The sequence below is a fragment of the Nerophis lumbriciformis genome, linkage group LG35 (assembly GCF_033978685.3).
Source record: "Nerophis lumbriciformis linkage group LG35, RoL_Nlum_v2.1, whole genome shotgun sequence".
NCBI classification, from domain to species: domain Eukaryota; kingdom Metazoa; phylum Chordata; class Actinopteri; order Syngnathiformes; family Syngnathidae; genus Nerophis; species Nerophis lumbriciformis.
This window is the reverse complement of record NC_084582.2, coordinates 12,054,123-12,077,858: the sequence shown is the minus strand read 5'-3', so window position 1 is coordinate 12,077,858 and position 23,736 is coordinate 12,054,123. Positions and strand designations below refer to the sequence as shown.

General features: G+C 37.2%; 1 protein-coding gene across 4 annotated transcripts in view; it reads left to right on the top strand.

The window, feature by feature from the left end:
• The window catches only part of adam19b (ADAM metallopeptidase domain 19b), a 73,797-nt gene extending 54,300 nt beyond the window's left edge, over positions 1–19,497 (top strand). Inside the window, exons 15-23 of one of the 4 annotated variants that reach the window (XM_061927789.2) lie at positions 4,144–4,252; positions 5,875–6,091; positions 8,977–9,054; positions 15,193–15,301; positions 15,371–15,497; positions 17,669–17,771; positions 18,611–18,772; positions 18,864–18,952; positions 19,059–19,497. In XM_061927789.2, the coding sequence (XP_061783773.2) occupies positions 4,144–4,252; positions 5,875–6,091; positions 8,977–9,054; positions 15,193–15,301; positions 15,371–15,497; positions 17,669–17,771; positions 18,611–18,772; positions 18,864–18,952; positions 19,059–19,065 (1,001 nt within the window). In that variant the 3' untranslated portion in view covers positions 19,066–19,497. Of the gene's footprint in view, positions 1–4,143; positions 4,253–5,874; positions 6,092–8,976; positions 9,055–15,192; positions 15,302–15,370; positions 15,498–17,668; positions 17,772–18,610; positions 18,791–18,863; positions 18,970–19,058 lie in introns of all 4 variants that reach the window. The other 3 variants (XM_061927790.2, XM_061927787.2, XM_061927788.2) reach the window with 3 other exon arrangements.
• Positions 19,498–23,736: the final 4,239 nt, after the last annotated feature.

Genomic DNA, 23,736 nt, shown 5'->3' with positions numbered 1-23,736 from the left:
CACTTTGTGGACGCCGTCTGCTCCACATTTCCTGTGAGTGTTTTACTGGATTTCAGCAGTTTTGTTTTGTTTTTTTCTTCATAGTCTGTCTGTTCAGAGCACTTCCCTTCTGCTCTCGCCTTTTGTTTTGTCAGTTTAATTAATTAGGGCCCCTTTTACCGCACGCTGCTACCTCGTTTGTCTGCATCCTCGAAATCACTACAACCTCCTGCGTCTTTCGCGACGCACCATTTGACACCGCTTGACATTTATTTGATCTGTCAAACTCGCCCATCAAAGTCAGTGGGCGGGGCTAACACAAATCTAGTCAAATGACCACTTTGGTCTGAAGCATGGCAGTCTTTCAAAACATGGTGAGTAAGAGGATATATTTGGACTTTATCGGGAGTGGCTGGTGGATATTTTAGACCTTGTGGAGTATGTGGAAACAAGACCTGTTGAACCAGGGCATGTAGCAGTTTCAGTAAAGGATTTTTTTTTTTAAGTTATCACTGTTATTTCAACATTTTTACACCAATATATTGACCAGTACTCCTCTGCTGCTCTGGTCCAAGTTCCACAGACAAGTGGACGTGCTGGGTAACCAATCAGATGTTAGGTACCGCCCACTGGTGGACACACACACAGGTTCATTAAATAATTAATTCAATCATGAACTAGTTAATTAAATGATTAAATTATTTTTTTAAATGACACCAATAATTAAATATTGAATTATTAAATATAATTAAATGCATGTTTTCATTAAATCATGTCACATTTATTAAAACATGTATGTGTTTGATTCCAAATATATAATTAATGACACAAGTAATTAGATGGATGTATTTATTTGAATTTGTATCATTTGACCTTCCATAAATGTATGCATGGATATGTAGATTATATATTTATACTAAGGCTGTCAATTGGATATTTTTTTAAATCAGATTAATCTCACTCTTGTGAGGTTTTTATTTGCTTGCATAAATAAAATTTGCTAAAGAAAATACCCCAATATTTGGGTACAAATGCAACTTAGTAGTCAGAATGAACATGTTTTAAATGTTTTACTGAACTGCAAGTCATTGATTTGCTCAAAACTTGGTGACAGTAAGTATAGTAAGAATTAGGTGCACTTTTTGAAGGTCGCTGCAATAATATAGCAAATATATATACAGTATATTAACTAACAAACAAGTTTACAATTGTACGGAGCCCCTAAAGGGACATGGGGGAATTTTTTGCTCCTAAAGGGACATGGGGGAAATTAATATTTTTACAATTTTAATTTATTTTAATTTATTTTTTTAGACATGTTTCTCGTGCGCACGAGAAACATGTCTAAAAAAAATAAAAAATAAATAAATTATACTTTTTTTTTTTTCTTTTTTTTTATAACTTTATAAAAAATTTCTCGTGCGCACGAGATACATGTCTAAAAAAATAAATAAATAAATTATACATTTTTATTTTTATTTTTTTTAAACTTTATAAAAAGTTTCTCGTGCGCACGAGATAGTTTCTCGTGCGCACGAGATACATGTCTAAAAATATATATATATATATATATAAAAAACATTTTTTCCCCCATGTCCCTTTAGGGGCTCCGTACAATTGCACAATTTACACAAGTGCACAATTGACATCTGCATTTACTCTTCCTTAGTTTAGGTAATTAAGTACATTTTATTTATAAAGTGCTTTTTTCCAAAAGACATTGTTAAAGGTATCTGTGGTGAACTGAGATAAACTCAACAAGCATTAATTGTTGTCCTCTGTTGCTGTCCATTTGGCATTCAGGCTAGCGACACCATCCTCACTTTCATGTTCACTTTAAGATAGTGGTCCCCAACTACCGGTCCGTGGATCGATTGGTACCGGGCCGCACAAGAAAAAAATTAATAAAAAAATATATAAATGATTAAATCAACATAAAAAACACAAGATACACTTACAATTAGTGCACCAACCCAAAAAACCTCCCTCCCCCATTTACACTCATTCACACTCATTCACACAAAAGGGTTGTTTCTTTCTGTTATTAATATTTCTGGTTCCTACATTATATATCAATGTAGATCAATACAGTCTGCAGGGATACAGTCCGTAAGCACACATGATAGTATTTATTTATGATAACAACAACAACAAAAAATATATATATATAAAAAACATACCCCCCTGCTGGTGGCGTTGAACGGTCCGCAGCTACAAAAAGGTTGGAGACTACTGCTTTAAGACACTATTTTAAACTTGATGTGAGGCGATAAGAACGTTTGTCGCTGCAATACTAACTGATTACCTCAGTTTTATCTAAAGTTCCATCGGAGTTTGATTTGAAGGTCGCAGAGCACATCGCTCTAACTATCATCACACTGGCGGGTGATGTCATCATTGCCTGTGAAATGCCTTCCGGCGCTCAAAACAAACACTGTGATTCATTTTCATTCAATGATGGTAACGCGATATGTATTTTTTTATTAATCACATGCGTTAACGTTGACGGCCCTAATTTATACTGCAACTTACAAAAGGTTTGCAGTATACAATTCCAGCATGATAAAGTTCAAAATACCAAATTAAAGGAAGGACGAAGCACAAATCTGCACGACCCCTCTTTGTTTTAAGCATGGGCCTTGGTGTCATTAGGTGATCTGAAGTTTGAGGCTCATGTCATACAGTAATACAATTAAAATGTCATTAGTTTAGAACTTTTAGCATATCAGTATGTGGAATTAAATTATGGAATGGATTAAGTAAAGAAGTTAAAAATTGTACTCATATGATCATATGAAAACTGCGACTTATAGTCCGAAAAATACGGTAAATACAAAGGTATTTAAACTCAGTACACATTGTCCTTAAAACAGTTATTGTCAACCACCCTTTAAATAAATATTTTTGAATAAAAAACTCATGTGAAAGAGAATGATATCAATATTTATCATTGTATTATTGTGGTTTTTTTTTTTAAACATTTGAATAGGTCCAATTATTAAAAGAAGTACCGTATTTTTCGGACTATAAGTCGCAGTTTTTTTCATAGTTTGGCCGGGGGTGCCACTTATACTCAGGAGCGACTTATGTGTGAAATTATTAACACATTACCGTAAAATATCAAATAATATTATTTAGCTCATTCACGTAAGAGACTAGACGTATACGATTTCATGGGATTTAGCGATTCGGAGTGACAGATTGTTTGGTAAACATATAGCATGTTCTATACTATGGACTGGACTCTTACTATTATGTTGGATCCACTATGGACTGTACTCTCACAATATTATGTCAGACCCACTCGACATCCATTGCATTCGGTCTCCCCTAGAAGGGGGGGGGGGGGGGGGGGGGGTTACCCACATATGCGGTCCTCTCCAAGGTTTCTCATAGTCATTCACATCGACGTCCCATTGGGGTGAGTTTTCCCTTGCCCTTATGTGGGCTCTGTACCGAGGATGTCATTGTGGCTTGTGCAGCCCTTTGAGACACTTGTGATTTAGGGCTATATAAATAAACATTGATTGATTGATTGATTGATATGTTATAGTTATTTGAATGACTCTTACCATAATATGTTACGTTAACATACCAGGCACGTTCTCAGTTGGTTATTTATGCGTCTTATAACATACACTTATTCAGCCTGTTGTTCACTATTCTTAATTTATTTTAAATTGCCTTTCAAATGTCTATTCTTGGTGTTTGGTTTTATCAAATAAATTTCCCCCAAAATGCGACTTATACTCCAGTGCGACTTATATATGTTTTTTTTTCCTTTTTTATTATGCATTTTCGGCCGGTGCGACTTATACTCCGAAAAATACGGTACCTTATCAACCCAAATATAAAACAGCATGTCTCATATTCAGGGTCTGAGTTTTATACATTGTGAGTCAAAGCTTACAAAAATAGGAGTCATCTAATATTCATTCTTATGTGAGCCACAGTGTATCTGCCATGGTTGCTTAAATATTCAAATGGGAAAAAATGCATTGACTTGTTGTTGTTATTGGATGATGTCCATGTTCACGTGGAGGCTTTTCAGTGAAAGAACAGTGAAAGGTTGCCATCTGCTCTCCATCGGGTGGTCCAATAACACCATGTATGTGTGTGCGTGCGTTTGTGCGTCTGTGTGTGTGTGTTTTATGTTGTATGCAGATGGCCGTCCAGCTCCTGACGTGTGTTTTAAGAAGGTCAACGAGGCAGGAGACATGTTTGGGAACTGTGGCAAAGATCTCTTCGGGAAGTACAGGAGCTGTAAGGACATGTGAGTTTTGTTTGTTTGCTTTATGTCGCATATTTGGATGTTTATTCACCTAAACCACCAAGAGGATGGGACATTAAAGGGGAACATTATCACAATTTCAGAAGGGTTAAAACCATTAAAAATCAGTTCCCAGTGGCTTATTTTATTTTTCGAAGTTTTTTTCAAAATTTTACCCATCACGCAATATCCCTAAAAAAAAGCTTCAAAGTGCCTGATTTTAACCATCGTTATATACACCCGTCCATTTTCCTGTGACGTCACATAGTGATGCCAACTCAAACAAACATGGCGGATAGAACAGCAAGCTATAGCGACATTAGCTCGGATTCAGACTCGGATTTCAGCGGCTTAAGCGATTCAACAGATTACGCATGTATTGAAACGGATGGTTGTAGTGTGGAGGCAGGTAGCGAAAACGAAATTGAAGAAGAAACTGAAGCTATTGAGCCATATCGGTTTGAACCGTATGCAAGCGAAACTGACGAAAACGACACGACAGCCAGCGACACGGGAGAAAGCGAGGACGAATTCGGCGATCGCCTTCTAACCAACGGTTGGTATGTGTTTGTTTGGCATTAAAGGAAACTAACAACTATGAACTAGGTTTACAGCATATGAAATACATTTGGCAACAACATGCACTTTGAGAGTGCAGACAGCCCAATTGTCATCAATTAATATATTCTGTAGACATACCCTCATCCGCGCTCTTTTCCTGAAAGCTGATCTGTCTAGTTTTGGAGTTGATGTCAGCAGGCCAGGGAAGCTAGGGTCGATATTCCTCTCTTGATCATCTTCGGTGGCATAAGGGACGGTGTGAGCCAAGACATCCAGGGGGTTTCGCTCGCTCGTCTGCGGGAACAAACTGCCGCCATTGCTTGCCGTGCTACCAAGGGCCTTTGTCCCTGAATTGCTCACACACTCCGGCAGATTCAATGGGGGTCTGGCGGCAGATTTCTTTGACTTTATCGTTGGAAATGCATCTGCTTTGAGTGTCGCAGGATATCCACACATTCTTGCCATCTCTGTCGTAGCATAGCTTTCGTCGGTAAAGTGTGCGGAACAAACGTCCAATTTCTTGCCACTTTCGCATCTTTTGGCCACTGGTGCAACTTGAATCCGTCCCTGTTCGTGTTGTTACACCCTCCGACAACACACCGACGAGGCATGATGTCTCCAAGGTACGGAAAACAGTCGAAAAAACGGAAAATAACAGAGCTGATTTGACTCGGTGTTTGAGAAAATGGCGGATTGCTTCCCGATGTGACGTCACAACGTGACGTCATCGCTCCGAGAGCGAATATTAGAAAGGCGTTTAATTCGCCAAAATTCACCCATTTAGAGTTCGGAAATCGGTTAAAAAAATACATGGTCTTTTTTCTGCAACATCAAGGTATATATTGACGCTTACATAGGTCTGGTGATAATGTTCCCCTTTAACAGAGGTGGATAAAGCTGCATCCATAGGTTGCCTACAGCCACAGCTGGCATACTTATGTTTTTAGACACGGCTTTTGTAGACCTTTCGCCAAGCGACTGTAGACTAGGGAGAGAGTTCATTTATCTGTTGGTCGTGCATCACGTGACAAACTGAATGAGGCGTCTTGCTTGTTTTGTGTCAGAGACGCCAAATGTGGGAAGATCCAATGTTTGTCTTCAGCATCCAAGCCGATAGAGAGCAATGCGGTGCGCATTGAGACCACCGTGAGTGTGGGCAACAAGAGGGTGCATTGCATGGGGACACACGTCTACAAGCTTGGTCAGAGAGACGAGGAGCCGCAGGGAGACACTTTGGACCCAGGCCTCGTCATGACGGGAACTAAATGTGGCGACGACTCGGTGAGACTAATACTTCCTTCATCACATGGTTAATTAGCAAATCTGCACACGGCTGCAATCTAATTTGCGTTATTGGCCATGACGTATTTTTAAAAGGCTAATAAAAACGTTATTTATATATTTTAAGAAGTGCTATTAAACTTTTTTTTTTTTTTTTAAATCTGATTAATCACACTTTTGCGTTTTGATTAATCACAGTAAATGACTTCCATGTATAATTATAATGAACTTTAAAAAAGACTCCAATAGTTTGACACAAATACAATTTTATTGTCAGAATGTCATACAGCATACTTGCCAACCTTGAGACCTCCGAATTCGGAGATTTGGGGGGGTTGAGGTGGGCATGGTCGGGGTGGGCGGGGCCGGGGGGAGGGGTTAAGGGAGGAGGAGTATATTTATAGCTAGAATTCACTGAAATTCAAGTACCGTATTTTCCGGAGTATAAGTCGCACCGGAGTATAAGTCGCACCTGCCAAAAATGCATAATAAAGAAGGGAAAAAACATATATAAGTCGCACTGGAGCCCGGCCAGACTATGAAAAAAACTGCGACTTATAGTCCAAAAAATACAGTATATATATATATATATATATATATATATATATATATATATATATATATATATATATATATATATATATATATATGAATAAAATAAATACTTGACTTTCAGTGAATTCTAGCTATTTATATATATATATATATATATATATATATATATATATATATATATATATATATATATATATATATATATATATATATATATATATATATATATGTATTTTATTATATATATATACATATAAATAAAAGAAATACTTGAATTTCAGTGTTCATTTATTTACACATATATACACACACACTCCTCTACTCATTGTTGTATTTGAAAGTGCAATGCTTTGCAGCCAGTAGCATAGCCTTTGAAGGAGCGTAGGTATGGGCAGTGTAATATTCTGGGTTGGAGTCAAGTTAAGTCAAGTTACGAAGTTACGTCTCTTTACTTCATACTTCAGAACCGACTCCCACACTTGCCGTCAGGGTGCGCAATACAACGTAAACCGTTGGCCAACCAAAAAGTAACCACAGAACACTATACCCAACATTCACCAGGAGATGGCAACAAACAACTTAGATCACTCTATTACAGGCAGCATCTGTGAAATTTAACTTGCAGGAGAGGAGTGAGTTTAGGGTTGAATTGTCCATCCTCATTCTACAAACCCCGTTTCCATATGAGTTGGGAAATTGTGTTAGATGTAAATATAAATGGAATACAATGATTTGCAAATCCTTTTCAATCCATATTCAATTGAATGCACTACAAAGACAAGATATTTGATGTTCAAACTCATAAACTTTATTTTTTTTTGCAAATGATAATTAACTTAGAATTTCATGGCTGCAACACGTGCCATAGTACCGGTAGTTGGGAAAGGGCATGTTCACCACTGTGTTACATCACCTTTTCTTTTAACAACACCTGTGGGATGTTCCAAATAATTGTTTGATGAGCATTCCTCAACTTTATCAGTATTTATTGCCACCTTTCCCAACGTCTTTGTCATGTGTTGCTGGCATCAAATTCTAAAGTTAATGATTATTTGCAAAAAAAAAAAAAGTTTATCAGTTTGAACATCAAATATGTTGTCTTTGTAGCATATTCAACTGAATATGGGTTGAAAATGATTTGCAAATCATTGTATTCCGTTTATATTTACATCTAACACAATTTCCCAACTCATATGGAAACGGGGTTTGTATTCTCTGTCACTCGTTGTCGCCGTGACTGTCTCTTCTTCGTCTCCTTCTTGGTGTGTGTGCAGTTGTGCACTCTCCAAAAGCCGTAGATGTTATAACGTGACTGGGCCGGCACGCTATTTATAGTTTTTATTTTTATTTATTTGTATTATCTTTTTAATACACTGTAGCACTTTAAGGTTGTTTGCTCAATGTAAAGTATTTTTATTTTTTTATTTTTTTACAAATAAAATATATTATTATCATTATTATACATGACTAATGCGATACCGTTTTGGGATTAATCTCAAAAATTTAAGCAGGGGTGTCAAACTTGTTTTCATTTGGGGCCACATCACAGTTATGGCTGCCACCAGAGGGATGCTTGTAACAGTGAATATATATGAATATATATATATATATATATATATATATATGTGGAAGTAGTGTCAAAGCGCTTTGAGTACCTTGAATGTAGAAAAGCGCTATACAAGTACAACCCATTTATTTATTTATTTATATATGTATAGGCTCATATTTTTACACATTTGCCTAATAATTTGATTATTTTTTTCAAATACAATTTGATAGATGACTTGCTTTTAAATCATATGACAAGCAGATATTTAAGTATTTTTATTTTATTTTAACATTAAAAACATATATAATATTTGTTGCATTATTAGATAATACTAACATTTAAAATATAAGCAATTGCATGCAGTACAGATTTTCTGTCAAAATGGAAAAAATGAATACATTTGGAAATAAGGAAAAAATACTTAATTGGCATACTTTATTTCCAGGCTTTCATGGGCCACATAGAACGATGTGGCGGGCCATATTAGGCCCCTGTGCCTTGATTTTGACACTTGTGAGTTAAAGTATTAACATTGACAGCACCAATTACTAGTATCAACATTTTAGCCATTTCTTGTTACATTAGGCCTTTTTTGCTCCATGTTAAAAAAAAAGGCTCTTTATTTTGCTCTACAACTAATCATGTACGCTTCCACACAAGAAACACAAATCTACTCTATATTTACTCATGCCAGATCTCCACAAATAAATGAATGCATGAGAAACACTGCAATTGGCTTCATTTAATGTAACACATAACATTTATTTCCTGCTTTCAATAGATTTGCTTCAATGGAGAATGCCGTAACGCATCTTTCCTCAGGGCTGACGACTGCAATGCTAAATGCAACGGACACGGGGTGAGTTTATATCCTATGGGCCTGATTTACTAAAGGTTTGCATGTATTAAAACACGTGCAAACTTGATAGCACACGCAAAGCTGATCTACTAAACGTGTGCACAGTGGATTGCGTTTCTTAAGTGAGCAGAATAATGCGTGCAATCCATTTTGCATTTCGGTCTTCATTAATATGCAAAATATATGCTGATTAGCAAAACGCATAGTGATTTATCAACACTCATCACTGTGTTTTAGGAGCTCTAGGTTGTGTTTTATTCAGCACATGTGAAAAGGATGCGCAATCTATTACACACAGGAATCGGTGCTTGCGCTGCAATAATCCTACGTGTGTATCAACATATGAATGGTCAGAAATACAAATATTAGACTTATCGTCTATTCAGTAACATCCTTTTATAATGTTATAGCTGTTAGATGACATAAGGGGCTGGTTCATTTAATTTTTTTTTATTATTTTTTTTATTTCAGGCAATGACAAAAAAAAGTACAAAGTTGACAACACATAATAATATAAATTAATATAGTGCATGATTGTCCAGTTTTGCCTGAAACGGAGTGGGAAGAAGATAATTTATTTAATCCCACCCCCAGTTCTCCATTCAGTGATTATTCACATGAGTTTCACTGTTACTTCGTTCAAGGAATACAGATGTTGTATCATAGTGGCATTACCACAGGTAACAATAATTATTACATTGTAACCAGAGGTGGGTAGTAACGCGCTACATTTACTCCGTTACATCTACTTGAGTAACTTTTGGGATAAATTGTACTTCTAAGAGTAGTTTTAATGCAACATACTTTTACTTTTACTTGAGTATATTTATAGAGAAGAAACGCTACTTTTACTCCGCTACTTTTATCTACATTCAGCTCGCTACTCGCTACTAATTTTTATCGATCTGTTAATGCACGCTTTGTTTGTTTTGGTCTGTCATAGTGCCTGCGTTTCAACAAATACTCCGTTCCACCAATCAGATGCAGTCACTGGTGACATTGGACCAATCAAACAGAGCCAGGCGGTCACATGACCTGACTTAAACAAGTTGAAAAACTTATTGGGGTGTTACCATTTAGTGGTCAATTGTACGGAATATATACTGTACTGTGCAATCTACTAATAAAAGTTTAAATCAATTAAGCAAAAGTGTGAAGGAAGAAAGACCCTTTTTTATTTCAACCATACATCCCGTCAAAAGCCTAAAGACTGTCTGCACAGTTCCTGTCTTCACAATAAAAGTGCCGCTCCATCGCGCCTGCGCTTTCAAAACAAGAGTCTCCGAAAGCCAGCGCAAACAAGCTAGCAAGCTACGGAATTGCCACCAATGTATTTCTTGTAAAGTGTATAAAAACGAATATGGAAGCTGGACAAATAAGATGCCAAAAAACAACCACTTTCATGTGGTATTAGACAGAAAGGAGGAACTTTTTTTCTCCTCCATTTGAAAACATGGACGCTATCAGCACTACTGTCTGATTACAATCAATGCAAGTCATCAGAATCAGGTAATACACCAACTTATATTCTTGTCTTCATGAAAGAAAGGAATCTATATGTGTTAAACATGCATGTATATTCATTAAAACACCTTTAACATGTAAACAAAAACGGCAAAATAAATAAATATAAATTATATACTGTATATATATATGTGTGTGTATATATATATATATATATATATATATATATATATATATATATATATATATATGTATATGTATATATATATAAATGTTTGTATATATATATATATATATATATATATATATATGTGTGTGTATATGTGTATATATATATATGTGTGTGTATGTATATATATATATATATATATATGTGTATATATATATATGTGTGTATGTATATATATATATATATATATATATATATATATATATATATATATATATATATATATATATGTATGTGTGGGAAAAAAATCACAAGACTATTTCATCTCTTTTTTTTTTTTTTTTTTTTTCCCACACATACATATATTGCGCTCTACTACGGTATCGAGCACTATTTTTTGGATAACCTTATTAAGACATATATATATATATATATATATATATATATATATATATATATATATATATATATATATATATATATATATGTGTGTGTGTGTGTATGTGTATATATATATATATATATATATATATATATATATATATATATATATATATATATATATATATATATATATATATATGATATGTGTGTGTATGTTACTCATCAGTTACTCAGTACTTGAGTAGTTTTTTCACAACATACTTTTTACTTTTACTCAAGTAAATATTTGGGTGACTACTCCTTACTTTTACTTGAGTAATAAATCTCTAAAGTAACAGTACTCTTACTTGAGTACAATTTCTGGCTACTCTACCCACCTCTGATTGTAACAATAATTTGTATCAACAATGTAGGAATAGTGAATATACCAACAATGATAATAGACATCATAGCAATAATGGTAATAGACAACATAGCAATAATGGTAAGGAAACATTAAGCACATGTTAACACTTTGAGACAGAGTACAACAGCAGGTCAAATGAAAGACCCTCATCTCTATATTTGAACCAGACCCCATGTTTGTATAATAGTTTAAATCGATTAATAGTTTGGCATTGCTTGTGTTGTAAGTCCAGTTTGTTCCATAGTTTTACTCCGCATACAGACACACAAAAACGTTTACGAGTGGTTTGAGCTCTAGGCAATAAGAAATATTCAAAGCCTCTCAAGTTACGAGCCTGCACTCGTCTTATAAAATATATATATATTTAACAAGGTCATCAAATTTGAGCAACTTTGATTGCATAAACAGATTATGAGTATGTTCTAAACAACCAACGTTGTGAATGATACTCACTGCTCTTTTCTGTAATATGATCAGAGGATGAATTGTGTTGTGGTAAGTATTCCGCCATACTTCAACACAGTATGTAAGGTATGAGAGTACCAAGGTGCAGTATAGAGTACGGAGTGCATTTTCATTGAGGTATAGTTTTGCTTTGTTTATAATTGAGAGGCTTTTGGAGATTTTAAAATCTTCAAATTGATGCGTTTTGGTTTCCTTTAGTGTTTTTTTTAATGGTGTTCGATTTGTAGATGCACCGCAGGACTTCTTCTAAAATGCCCATAAAAAGTGGTGCATGTCTGCTGCTTGTTTAAAAACAGAGCAAAACGCCACAGGTAGGATCATGACAACGTGAACGTGCTGTAAATGAGTGTGTCTCCATGGTGCTGTCCACGTAAAAAAACGTTTTTAAAGGGGAACATTATCACAATTTTAGAAGGATTAAAACCATTAAAAATCAGTTCCCAGTGGCTTATTTTAGTTTTCGAAGTTTTTTTCAAAATTTTACCCATCACGCAATATCCCTAAAAAAAGCTTCAAAGTGCCTGATTTTAACCATCGTTATATACACCCGTCCATTTTCCTGTGACGTCACATAGTGAAGCCAACACAAACAAACATGGCGCATAGAACAGCAAGCTATAGCGACATTAGCTCGGATTCAGACTCGGATTTCAGCGATGTAAGCGATTCAACAGATTACGCAGTATTGAAACGGATGGTTGTAGTGTGGAGGCAGGTAGCGAAAACGAAATTGAAGAAGAAACTGAAGCTATTGAGCCATATCGGTTTGAACCGTATGCAAGCGAAACCGACGAAAACGACACGATAGCCAGCGACACGGGAGAAAGCGAGGACGAATTCGGCGATCGCCTTCTAACCAACGATAGGTATGTGTTTGTTTGGCATTAAAGGAAAGTAACAACTATGAACTAGGTTTACAGCATATCAAATAAATTTGCCAACAACATGCACTTTGAGAGTGCAGACAGCCCAATTTTCATCAATTAATATATTCTGTAGACATACCCTCATCCGCGCTCTTTTCCTGAAAGCTGATCTGTCCAGTTTTGGAGTTGATGTCAGCAAGCCAGGGAAGCTAGGGTCGATATTCTTCTCTTGATCAGCTTCGGTGGCATAAGGGACGGTGTGAGCCAAGACATCCAGGGGGTTTAGCTCGCTCGTCTGCGGGAACAAACTTGCTACCGAGGTCCTTTGTCCCTGAATTGCTCACACACTCCGGCAGATTCAATGGGGGTCTGGCGGCAGATTTCTTTGACTTTATCGTTGGAAATGCATCTGCTTTGAGTGTCGCAGGATATCCACACATTCTTGCCATCTCTGTCGTAGCATAGCTTTCGTCGGTAAAGTGTGCGGAACAAACGTCCAATTTCTTGCCACTTTCGCATCTTTGGGCCACTGGTGCAACTTGAATCCGTCCCTGTTCGTGTTGTTACACCCTCCGACAACACACCGACGAGGCATGATGTCTCCAAGGTACGGAAAACAGTCGAAAAAACGGAAAATAACACAGCTGATTTGACTCGGTGTTTGAGAAAATGGCGGATTATTTCCCGATGTGACGTCACAACGTGACATCATCGCTCCGACAGCGAATATTAGAAAGGCGTTTAATTCGCCAAAATTCACCCATTTAGAGTTCGGAAATCGGTTAAAAAAATATATGGTCTTTTTTCTGCAACATCAAGGTATATATTGACGCTTACATAGGTCTGGTGATAATGTTCCCCTTTAAATAACATGGTTTGCGCCACTTTTCAAACACACACACACAGTGTTGGTAGATCACATGCAATACGCTCCCTAATAGTACACGCTATTTTATAGATTGCACATGCTGTTTAGCGCCGTGGTATTTCGGCAGAGGTGGGTAGAGTAGCCAGAAATTGTACTCAAGTAAGTGTACTGTTACTTTAGAGATTTATTACTCAAGTAAAAGTAAGGAGTAGTCACCCAAATATTTACTTGAGTAAAAGTAAAAAGTATGTTGTGAAAAAACTACTCAAGTACTGAGTAACTGATGAGTAACATACACACTCATATCATATATATATATATATATATATATATATATATATATATATATATATATATATATATATATATATATATATATATATATATATATATATATATATATACATATATATATATATGTATATATATATATGTGTATATATATATGTATATATATGTATGTATATATATATATATATATATATATACATACATACATATACATTGATATATACAGTATATAATTTATATGTATTTATTTTGCTGTTTTTGTTTACATGTTAAAGGTGTTTTAATGAATATACATGCATGTTTAACATATAGATTCCTTTCTTTCATGAAGACTAGAATATAAGTTGGTGTATTACCTGATTCTGATGACTTGTGTTGATTGTAATCAGACAGTTGTGATGATAACGTCCACGTTTTCAAATGGAGGAGAAGAAACGTTCCTCCTTTCTGTCTAATTCCACATGAAAGTGGTGGGTTTTTGGCATCTTATTTGTCCAGCTTCCATATTCGTTTTTATACATTTTACTTGTTTGCGCTGGCTTTCGGAGACTCTTGTTTTGAAAGCGCAAGCGCAATGGAGCGGCACTTTTATTGTGAAGACAGGAACGTCCTCATGTGCGGTCAGTCTTTAGGCTTTTGACGGGATGTACGGTTGAAATAAAAAAGTATATTTTTTCCTTCACACTTTTGATTGATTGATTGGAACTTTTATTATTAGATTGCACAGTACAGTACATATTCCGTACAATTGACCACTAAATGGTAACACCCCAATAAGTTTTTCAACTTGTTTAAGTCAGGTCATGTGACCACCTGGCTCTGTTTGATTGGTCCAACGTCACCAGTGACTGCATCTGATTGGTGGAACGGAGTGAAACGTCACCAGTAAGGCAGGCACTTTGAAGGTCTGTCTGACAGACCAAAACAAACAAAGCGTGCATTAACAGATCGATACAAATTAGTAGCGAGTAGCGAGCTGAATGTAGATAAAAGTAGCGGAGTAAAAGTAGCGTTCCTTCTCTATAAATATACTTAAGTAAAAGTAAAAGTATGTTGCATTAAAACTACTCTTAGAAGTACAATTTATCCCAAAAGTTACTCAAGTAGATGTAACGGAGTAAATGTAGCGCGTTACTACCCACCTCTGTATTTCGGTCTTAGCAAATCAGGCCCTATGAGGAAGTAAGACAAGTTGTCACATGACACTTTCCTCCTCTCTCACTAGCTGTGTAACAACAACCACAACTGCCACTGTGAGAGTGGCTGGGCTCCTCCTCTGTGTGTCCAGAGAGGGGCGGGAGGTAGTGTGGACAGTGGACCTGTCATCGGTCACAGTAAGGAAATTACTTTCATGTATGAACAGGATTTGGAAACACTTTTTAGACACCACTTTATTCCAACAGGCAATCTTCTTCTCATCCTGCTGGTCCTTCCTTTGGTTATTTTCCCTCTGCTGGCTGTTGGACTGTGGTGCTGCCACAAACATAAACTGCATCCCCTTAAGAGCTCATCGCCAGCACCTGTACCAAGGTACACTGCATCCAGAAAGTATTCACAGCGCATTCACTTTTTCCACATTTTGTTATGTTACGACCTTATTCTAAAATGGAATAAATGTATTTTTGTGCTCAAAATTCGACAGAAAATACCCCACAATGACAATGTGACAACGTTTTTTTAAAACATTTTTACAAATTTATGAAAAACAACAATATCACAGCTACATAAGTATTCACAGCCTTTGCTCAATACTTTGTTGATGCACCTTTGGCAGCAATTACAACCTCAAGTATTCTTAAATGCGATGCCACGAGCTTAGCACACCTTTTTTTGGGCAGTTTTGCCCATTCCTCTTTGCAGCTCCATCAGATTGCATGGGAAGCGTTGTCTCTGTACATTGCTGCATTCATCTTTCCCTCTATCCTGACTAGTGTTGTCCCGAAACCAATATTTTGGTACCGGTACCAAAATGTATCTCGGTACTTTTTAGTACTTTTCCGTACTTTTCTAAATAAAGGGGACCACAGCCAACCAGGGCGGTATAGCTCGGTTGGTAGAGTGGCCGTGCCAGCAACTTGAGGGTTCCAGGTTCGATCCCCGCTTCCGCCATCCTAGTCACTGCCGTTGTGTCCTTGGGCAAGACACTTTACCCACCTGCTCCCAGTGCCACCCACACTGGTTTAAATGTAACTTAGATGTTGGGTTTCACTATGTAAAAGCGCTTTAAGTCACTAGAGAAAAGCGCTATATAATTCACTTCACATTATTGGCTTTATTTTAACAAAAAATCTTAGGGTACATTAAACATATGTTTCATACTGCAATGTTGTCCTTAAATAAATTAGTGAACATACAAGACAATTTGTCTTTTAGTAGTAAGTAAACAAACAAAGGCTCCTAATTTAGTTGCTGACATATGCAGTAACATATTGTGTCCTTTATCATTCTATTATTTTGTCAAAATTAAGGACAAGTGGTAAAAAATGAATTATTAATCTACTTGTTCATTTACTGTTAATATCTGCTTACTTTCTTTTTTAACATGTTCTATCTACACTTCTGTTAAAATGTAATAATCATTTATTCTTCTGTTGTTTGATACTTTACATTAGTTTTGGATGATACCACAAATTTGGGTATCAATCCGATACCAAGTAGTTACAGGATCATACATTGGTCATATTCAAAGTCCTCATGTGTCCAAGGACATATTTCCTGCGTTTATAAACATAATATACATTTGAAAAAACAAAAGAAGATGTTGTGATGCCAAAAAATATCGATGTAATCATAGTAGTATCGACTAGATACGTTCCTGTACTTGGTATCATTACAGTGGATGTTAAGTGTAGATCCACTAATGGCGTTTGTTAATATATCCATTGTCATGATTCTGGTGTGCAGTGTAGCATATTTAGCGAACACTCGTCCTATAGGGATGATATTTGAAACAAATGTACTTGATATGTCGCCATGGAGACAAGGACCAGCGATTTTGAAGTAGATAAAACACTGCTGACTGCGGACAAACACTAGCCGCCAGCTTGCTAGCCATGTCATAAAGCACCTCTTCCTGAGGGCGTTTCAGTGTTATAACTTCATCTTTATCTTTAGTTTTTAAGCCAAAATGCGTCTGCTTGTAAGTACTCTGTGATTGTGCACTGCCGAACATGCTCGTCTGCCGCTGAAAAACATCCCCACAGCATGATGCTGCCACCACCATGCTTCCCTGTAGCAAAATAAAAAAAATAAAAAAACTTTTCACATTGTCATTATGGAGTATTGTCTGTAGAATTTTAAAGACAAATTGAATTTATAAAATGTTTGGTTGGTTTCAGTTTACAATACAATACAATTACAATGTATTACATAACATATTTCCAGCAGAGCTCATTCAACCCTACCCTTTTTCGTATCATAGCAGTTTCAACCCATTTGTTTGTTCTCTATTTGTAACACAACAAATAAACAACAGTAAGTAAACAATTATTAAATACATGAATAAATATTACACATATTAACCGATACACGGTAATTCAATAAATAGTTGAATTATTGTGTATATTTATTGGAATAAAGCTTTAACATAACAAAATGTGGAACAAGTGAAGCGCTGTGAATACTTTTACAGATGCACTCCGTCTTCATGAAGACGTCCTTTAACTGAAGCAAAAGTAACCAAGGTAGTCTATTGCTTCCAGTTGTTCGGTGCCAGTGGAAGCCAAGCCTCTGCACGCCGACGTCCACATGAACGGCCACGCCAACCCCACATTCCTGTTGAAGAAGCAAGACTCAGGCCGGCAGGTACAGAAATGTCACAAAAGGCGCCTGTCAGAAAATGTGTCAAGTTCACCTTTCGTTCTTGTTTTTGTCAACGTTATGTTGATTTTGGAAGGATGCAATATTACGATATAGTAGAAACATCAAGATGTGACTTCTTGTAAGAATGTTGACACCATGTTCGCCCGAAATGTGTTTGTCATTCTTGTTTGGTGTGGGTTCACAGTGTGGCGCATATTTGTAACAGTGTTAAAGTTGTTTATACGGCTACCCTCAGTGTGACCTGTATGGTTGTTGATCAAGTATGTCTCGCAGTCACTTATGTGTGTCTGCAGAAGCCTCATAAAACATGTGACTGGGCCGGCACGCTGTTTGTATGGTGAAAAAGTGGATGTCAAAGGCAGTGCCATCACGGCACGCCCTTAATATTGTTGTCCGGGTGAAAATCGGGAGGAATTCGGGGGAATGGTTGCCCCGGGAGATTGTCGGGAGGGGCACTGAAATTTGGGAGTTTCTCGGAAAAATCGGGAGGGTTGGAAAAAGAGTTGCTAGGGCGGGAAAGCCATTCAAAGAAGGTGAATTCATTAAAAAGTGCATGTTAGATTTTTTTTAAGAAATCTTTTCTTGCGGCCCAGCCTTACCCAGTTTCTGCATCCAGTGGCCCCCAGGTAAATTGAGTTTGAGACCCCTGATTTAAAGGCTTGCGTATACAAATGAGTTTTAAGATGGGACTTAAATGCTTCTACTGAGGTAGCATCTCTAACTGTTACTGGGAGGGCATTCCAGAAAATGATGTATCCTCTGTAAGGTAACATCAGTACCAATCACTTCAATTTGCTTCTTCCTGTCCTTATCTAATTCAGGCCTATCCACTGCGCTCCAAACACGCTGTCACACGTCCTGCGGTGAAACCACCACCTGTACCGCTTCATAAGCGGAACCCTCCCGCACCTCCAGGACCTGCACCTTCTTCACCTTCTGAACCCCGACCAGAACCACCTAACAGACCTCCACCGCCTTGTCCTGTCAGTAGACCATCAGTGGTAAACGTGATGTTTTATTTATGACATTTGTTATTGTTTCTGAAGTCTTTAACAAACATTGTCTTTTCTTTAGCAACCAAGCGGCCAAACGGTCACCCTTAATGCATTGCTAAGGGGGAAAGCTGCTTTGGCGCCCTCTGCTGGACATACAAATGCAAACAGGTGATTTAAGACAAAATGTGAGCAAGAGTTGCCTTCATCAAAAGTCAGCATTATTAGTGAATTTGAAATGACATAACTGCGTTCTTATTTGTATCACTCCTCCTAGATCTTGAATCTCAGGAAGATGTCGGGGACCAAGTCATCACTTAAAAAAAAACAACATACTTTACTTGACACTTGACCTGTGGACTGCATTTGATTTACACAGCAGCTCAGCGAGGAAAATGTGAATTATTTGAAAATCTGGAGTATTTATTCCCAAAACAAAATGAATGTTTACAGTAACTAATAAACATGGTGCTTCTGGAAGAAAGAGCATCAGCTGTAAATGAATATCTTATATTAAGAAAAGAATGCTGAAGTGCTTATTATGCTTCTTATTTGGTGGGATTAGAACTGGACCTACCTGTAGTTAGTTAGGTGATATAAAAAGGCAGGTGGCAGAAATGTAGCAAATCTTTTTATTATTTTTTTTAAGTGGCTTTTTTACATTTTAATTTCAAAGTAATCAATGAGTATATTTCTAATAAATACAATTCCTATTACATTGTCATATATGTAAACGCTTATTGAATGGATGATTTCAATAAATACATGTTGCTTTTTTTTTTTTTATTTGTACAATAGCATTGATTGTAGGCAATGCAACGTGAAAGCTTTGTCATAATTCTAGGTACTATTACAACTTTGGGAAGTAATTGGTGTTGTATCGTAAGTAATATGAACATATTGATGCTGCCAAATGTCATCTTTCTCCAAATAACTTCTATGCAAACTCAGGCTCTGTCACTTCAAATTCAATAAAACCGATCATGTTATGCTTTTCAACCTGACTTTGTTTACACACACAAATTACTTTAAAGGCCTACTGAAACCCACTACTACCGACCACAGTCTGATAGTTTATATATCAATGATGAAATCTTAACATTGCAACACATGCCAATACGGCCGGGTTAGCTTACTAAAGTGCAATTTTAAATTTTGCGCGAAATATCCTGCTGAAAACGTCTCGGTATGATGACGTCAGAGCGTGACGTCACGGATTGTGGAGGACATTTTGGGACAGCATGGTGGCCAGCTATTAAGTCGTCTGTTTTCATGGCAAAAGTCCACAGTATTCTGGACATCTGTGTTGGTGAATATTTTGCAATTTGTTCAATGAACAATGGAGACAGCAAAGAAGAAAGCTGTAGGTGGGAAGCGGTGTAGTGCGGCCGACTGCAGCAACACAAACACAGCCGGTGTTTCATTGTTTACATTCCCGGAAGATGACAGTCAAACTTTACCATTGGCCTGTGGAGAACTTGGAAAACAGAGACTCTTACCAGGAGGACTTTGAGTTGGATGCGCAGACACGGTACCGTGAGTACGCATGCAGCTGCGGCTTCCAAACATTTGATCGCTTGCCCGTACGTGCGTGCCGCTATGTGCATGTCACGTACGTAACTTTGGGGAAATATATGTGCTGTATGAACTTTGGGGAGGTGAACGGTACTTTGGGCTGTGGGATTGAGTGTGTTGTGCAGGTGTTTGAGTTGTATTGGTGGGTTATATGGACGGGAGGGGGGAGGTGTTTGTTATGCGGGATTAATTTGTGGCATATTAAATATAAGCCTGGTTGTGTTGTGGCTAATAGAGTATGTATATGTCTCATGTTTATTTACTGTTTTAGTCATTCCCAGCTGAATATCAGGTCCCACCCGCCTCTCACAGCATCTTCCCTATCTGAATCGCTCCCACTGCCCTCTAGTCCTTCACTCTCACTTTCCTCATCCACGAATGTTTCATCCTCGCTCAAATTAATGGGGAAATCGTCGCTTTCTCGGTCCGAATCGCTCTCGCTGCTGGTGGCCATGATTGTAAACAATGTGCAGATGTGAGGAGCTCCACAACCTGTGACGTCACGCTACTCGTCTGCTACTTCCGGTACAGGCAAGGCTTTTTTATCAGCGACCAAAAGCTGCGAACTTTATCGTCGATGTTCTCTACTAGATCCTTTCAGCAAAAATATGGCAATATCGCGAAATGATCAAGTATGACACATAGAATGGACCTGCTATCCCCGTTTAAATAAGAAAATCGCATTTCAGTAGGCCTTTAAGCTCCTACTAAAGAGTTTCCACAAAAACATCCCATTTTTAAGTACTTTGATATTTTTCAACAGCACTTCCTGCAACCAAAACTAAAGTATGTTAAAATATTATTGTGCTTATTTAAAGTAACGAATGCATATTTTAGTTCAGATTTTTTGGTGTAATACAGTCTAGCAAGCTCAATATTATTTGGACATTTTCCCTAATTGTAGTCCTTGACGTTCTGGTGCAGAGGTCTTCCAACTTTATTCTACCAAGTCTCTTCCCAAGAAATCAAAGGTTATTATGTATTTATTTTTTTATTGTTTATTCTTTAAAAGGCAAAACAACCCATTTAAAGACCAGGGTTTGTGCTATTCATATTTACATGTATTATTTTCATTTAATAATAATTAACATTTTAGATTTTTTTGTACTCTTGCTGTATTTCTTTTGTTTATTTTTTCTATCTGCATTGTGCCAAGAGCCAATGACAAACAAGTCATGGGCCCCAGATGGCCCCTGGGTCGCATTTTGGACACCCCTGCTGTAAAGGCCGGCTGTTTGTGGCCACGATAGTCCGAGTACTGAAGTATATTTCAAGATTCAATTCAAAATGCTTTATTATTGTCCATTCTTTAACATGTACAAGACACATAAGAACTGAAATTACATTTTCGGCACAGTCCCACTAAGAGCAGACATACGTTACAAGGGGGACAAGACGGGACCGCCAACGGATCAGCCACTTACGGCGCTCCTTAAAAAAGGTGGGAAAAAGGTGACATTGGGAAAGGGGGAAGAGTAAAAAAAAGTATCAGTCTAAGGCTGGACCCTCGGGAGGGGTCCAGACTGAGTCCATGGAAAAAACCTCACATAGCATAGCACACACAAACATGATACATGTAATCGCAACAGAGGGGGGGGGGGGGGGTTTGGGGCCCTGGAGGCCGGCTGCAGCTATAAAGCGCTACTCAGCCGTCCACAACCCCGAAGAGGAATTAAGCAATGGTGAAGGCGTTGATTGGGGGAGGGGGGTGTGCGTGCATGTATGCCCATTGGGTGAGATGTTGAAATGTTTTTGTGGACTTGGGGCCGATCTCAAAGTTCGACACCAGGTGTAATTGAAAAAAAAGGAAGGTTATCCTATGGCAGTGGCTCTTAACCTGGGTTCGGTGAGTCGGCCTCAGGGGTTCGGTGGAGCCTCCACCGTGGAGGTTAAGACACACCCGACTCATCTTGTAAATAAGAACTTCTCCCTATCGGCGTACTATGGATACCCCCAAACAATGTTCCCTCTAATTTTCCATCTGATTTGCAGGTGTGTCATTTGTTGTGAGTTTATGCACTGTGTTGGTTTTGTTCTTTGAACGGTTCATTTTGTGCACCAGTAAAAAAACATAACTTTGTCTTGAATTTAAAAAAACTAAACGTTAAATTTTTCACTAAAGAAGGGTTCGGTGAATGCACATATGAAACTGGTGGGGTTCGGTACCTCCAACAAGGTTAAGAACCACTGCCCTATGGTCACATATGGAGTGTGTTACATGTTGTGGTACGTCAGCAAAGGCGTAACACCAAATTCTGGGCCCCCATATACAAAACTCTTGAAAGGACTCCCCCCATGCCCTAAACCAAATGTCGCCATCCCCTACACACACACTTGGTATGTTTACATGCACTACTAAACAAATTATTGCATGGGTTTGATTTAAACTAGCTTTTTAAAACAAATATTACAACTTAATTATGTTTTTGACTTTTCAAATATTGTCAGGTATTGTCGGTGACAAACCCCAAGATATATATAAAATATTGGATTAACATATCTAGAACATATCTATATAAATCCCACTATATAATTTGGATTTGAAAAAATTCCAGCAACTCTAATACAAAGTGGCCAGAATATTAATTTAAATATTGATACAACCATTCAACAATACAACCAGCCATTACTCTCTTTAATATGATTATACATCTGTCAAATTACCCTTTACTTCAGAGTGTAAAGTAGAGATTAGCCATATATTATCATCAGTGGTAATATATATCATAATAATACCATATTATTACTATGAATGTATTATTAGTAGTGCATTTTCTGCAGGTTAGGTCTCCCCCGTATCTTTAAAGAAGTAGTGACACCTCTGTTTCTAACTTTAATCGAGGCTCCTTAAACGCACCACAGTTATGTGCAATAAGATGCAAAAGTTAAACTTGTACATAACTTTCTCCTGTCCTGCCACAAATTAATGTATTATATATGTATATATATATATATATATATATATATATATATATATATATATATATATATATATATATATATATATATATCAGTGGTTCTTAACCTGGGTTCGATCGAACCCTAGGGGTTCGGTGAGTCGGTCTCAGGGGTTCGGCGAAGGTTAAGACACACCCGACTCATCGTGTAAATAAAAACTTCTTCCTATCGCCGTGTTATGGATACCCCCAAACAATGTTCCCTTTAATTTTCCATCTGATTTGCAGGTGTGTAAATGATAGAATAATTATGTATATGTTATCACACAACTCTTATGCTTAAAGGCCGTTGCTATAGTTATTATCAATTGTGCTGAAGTTGTACTTTTCTATCTGTGCAAAGGCACAACTTGTAATCTTGCTTTGCGAGTTGCCTCGTGTCAGCAGTTTGTTTACAGACCCTGCCTGCTGACAGCCAAGGAC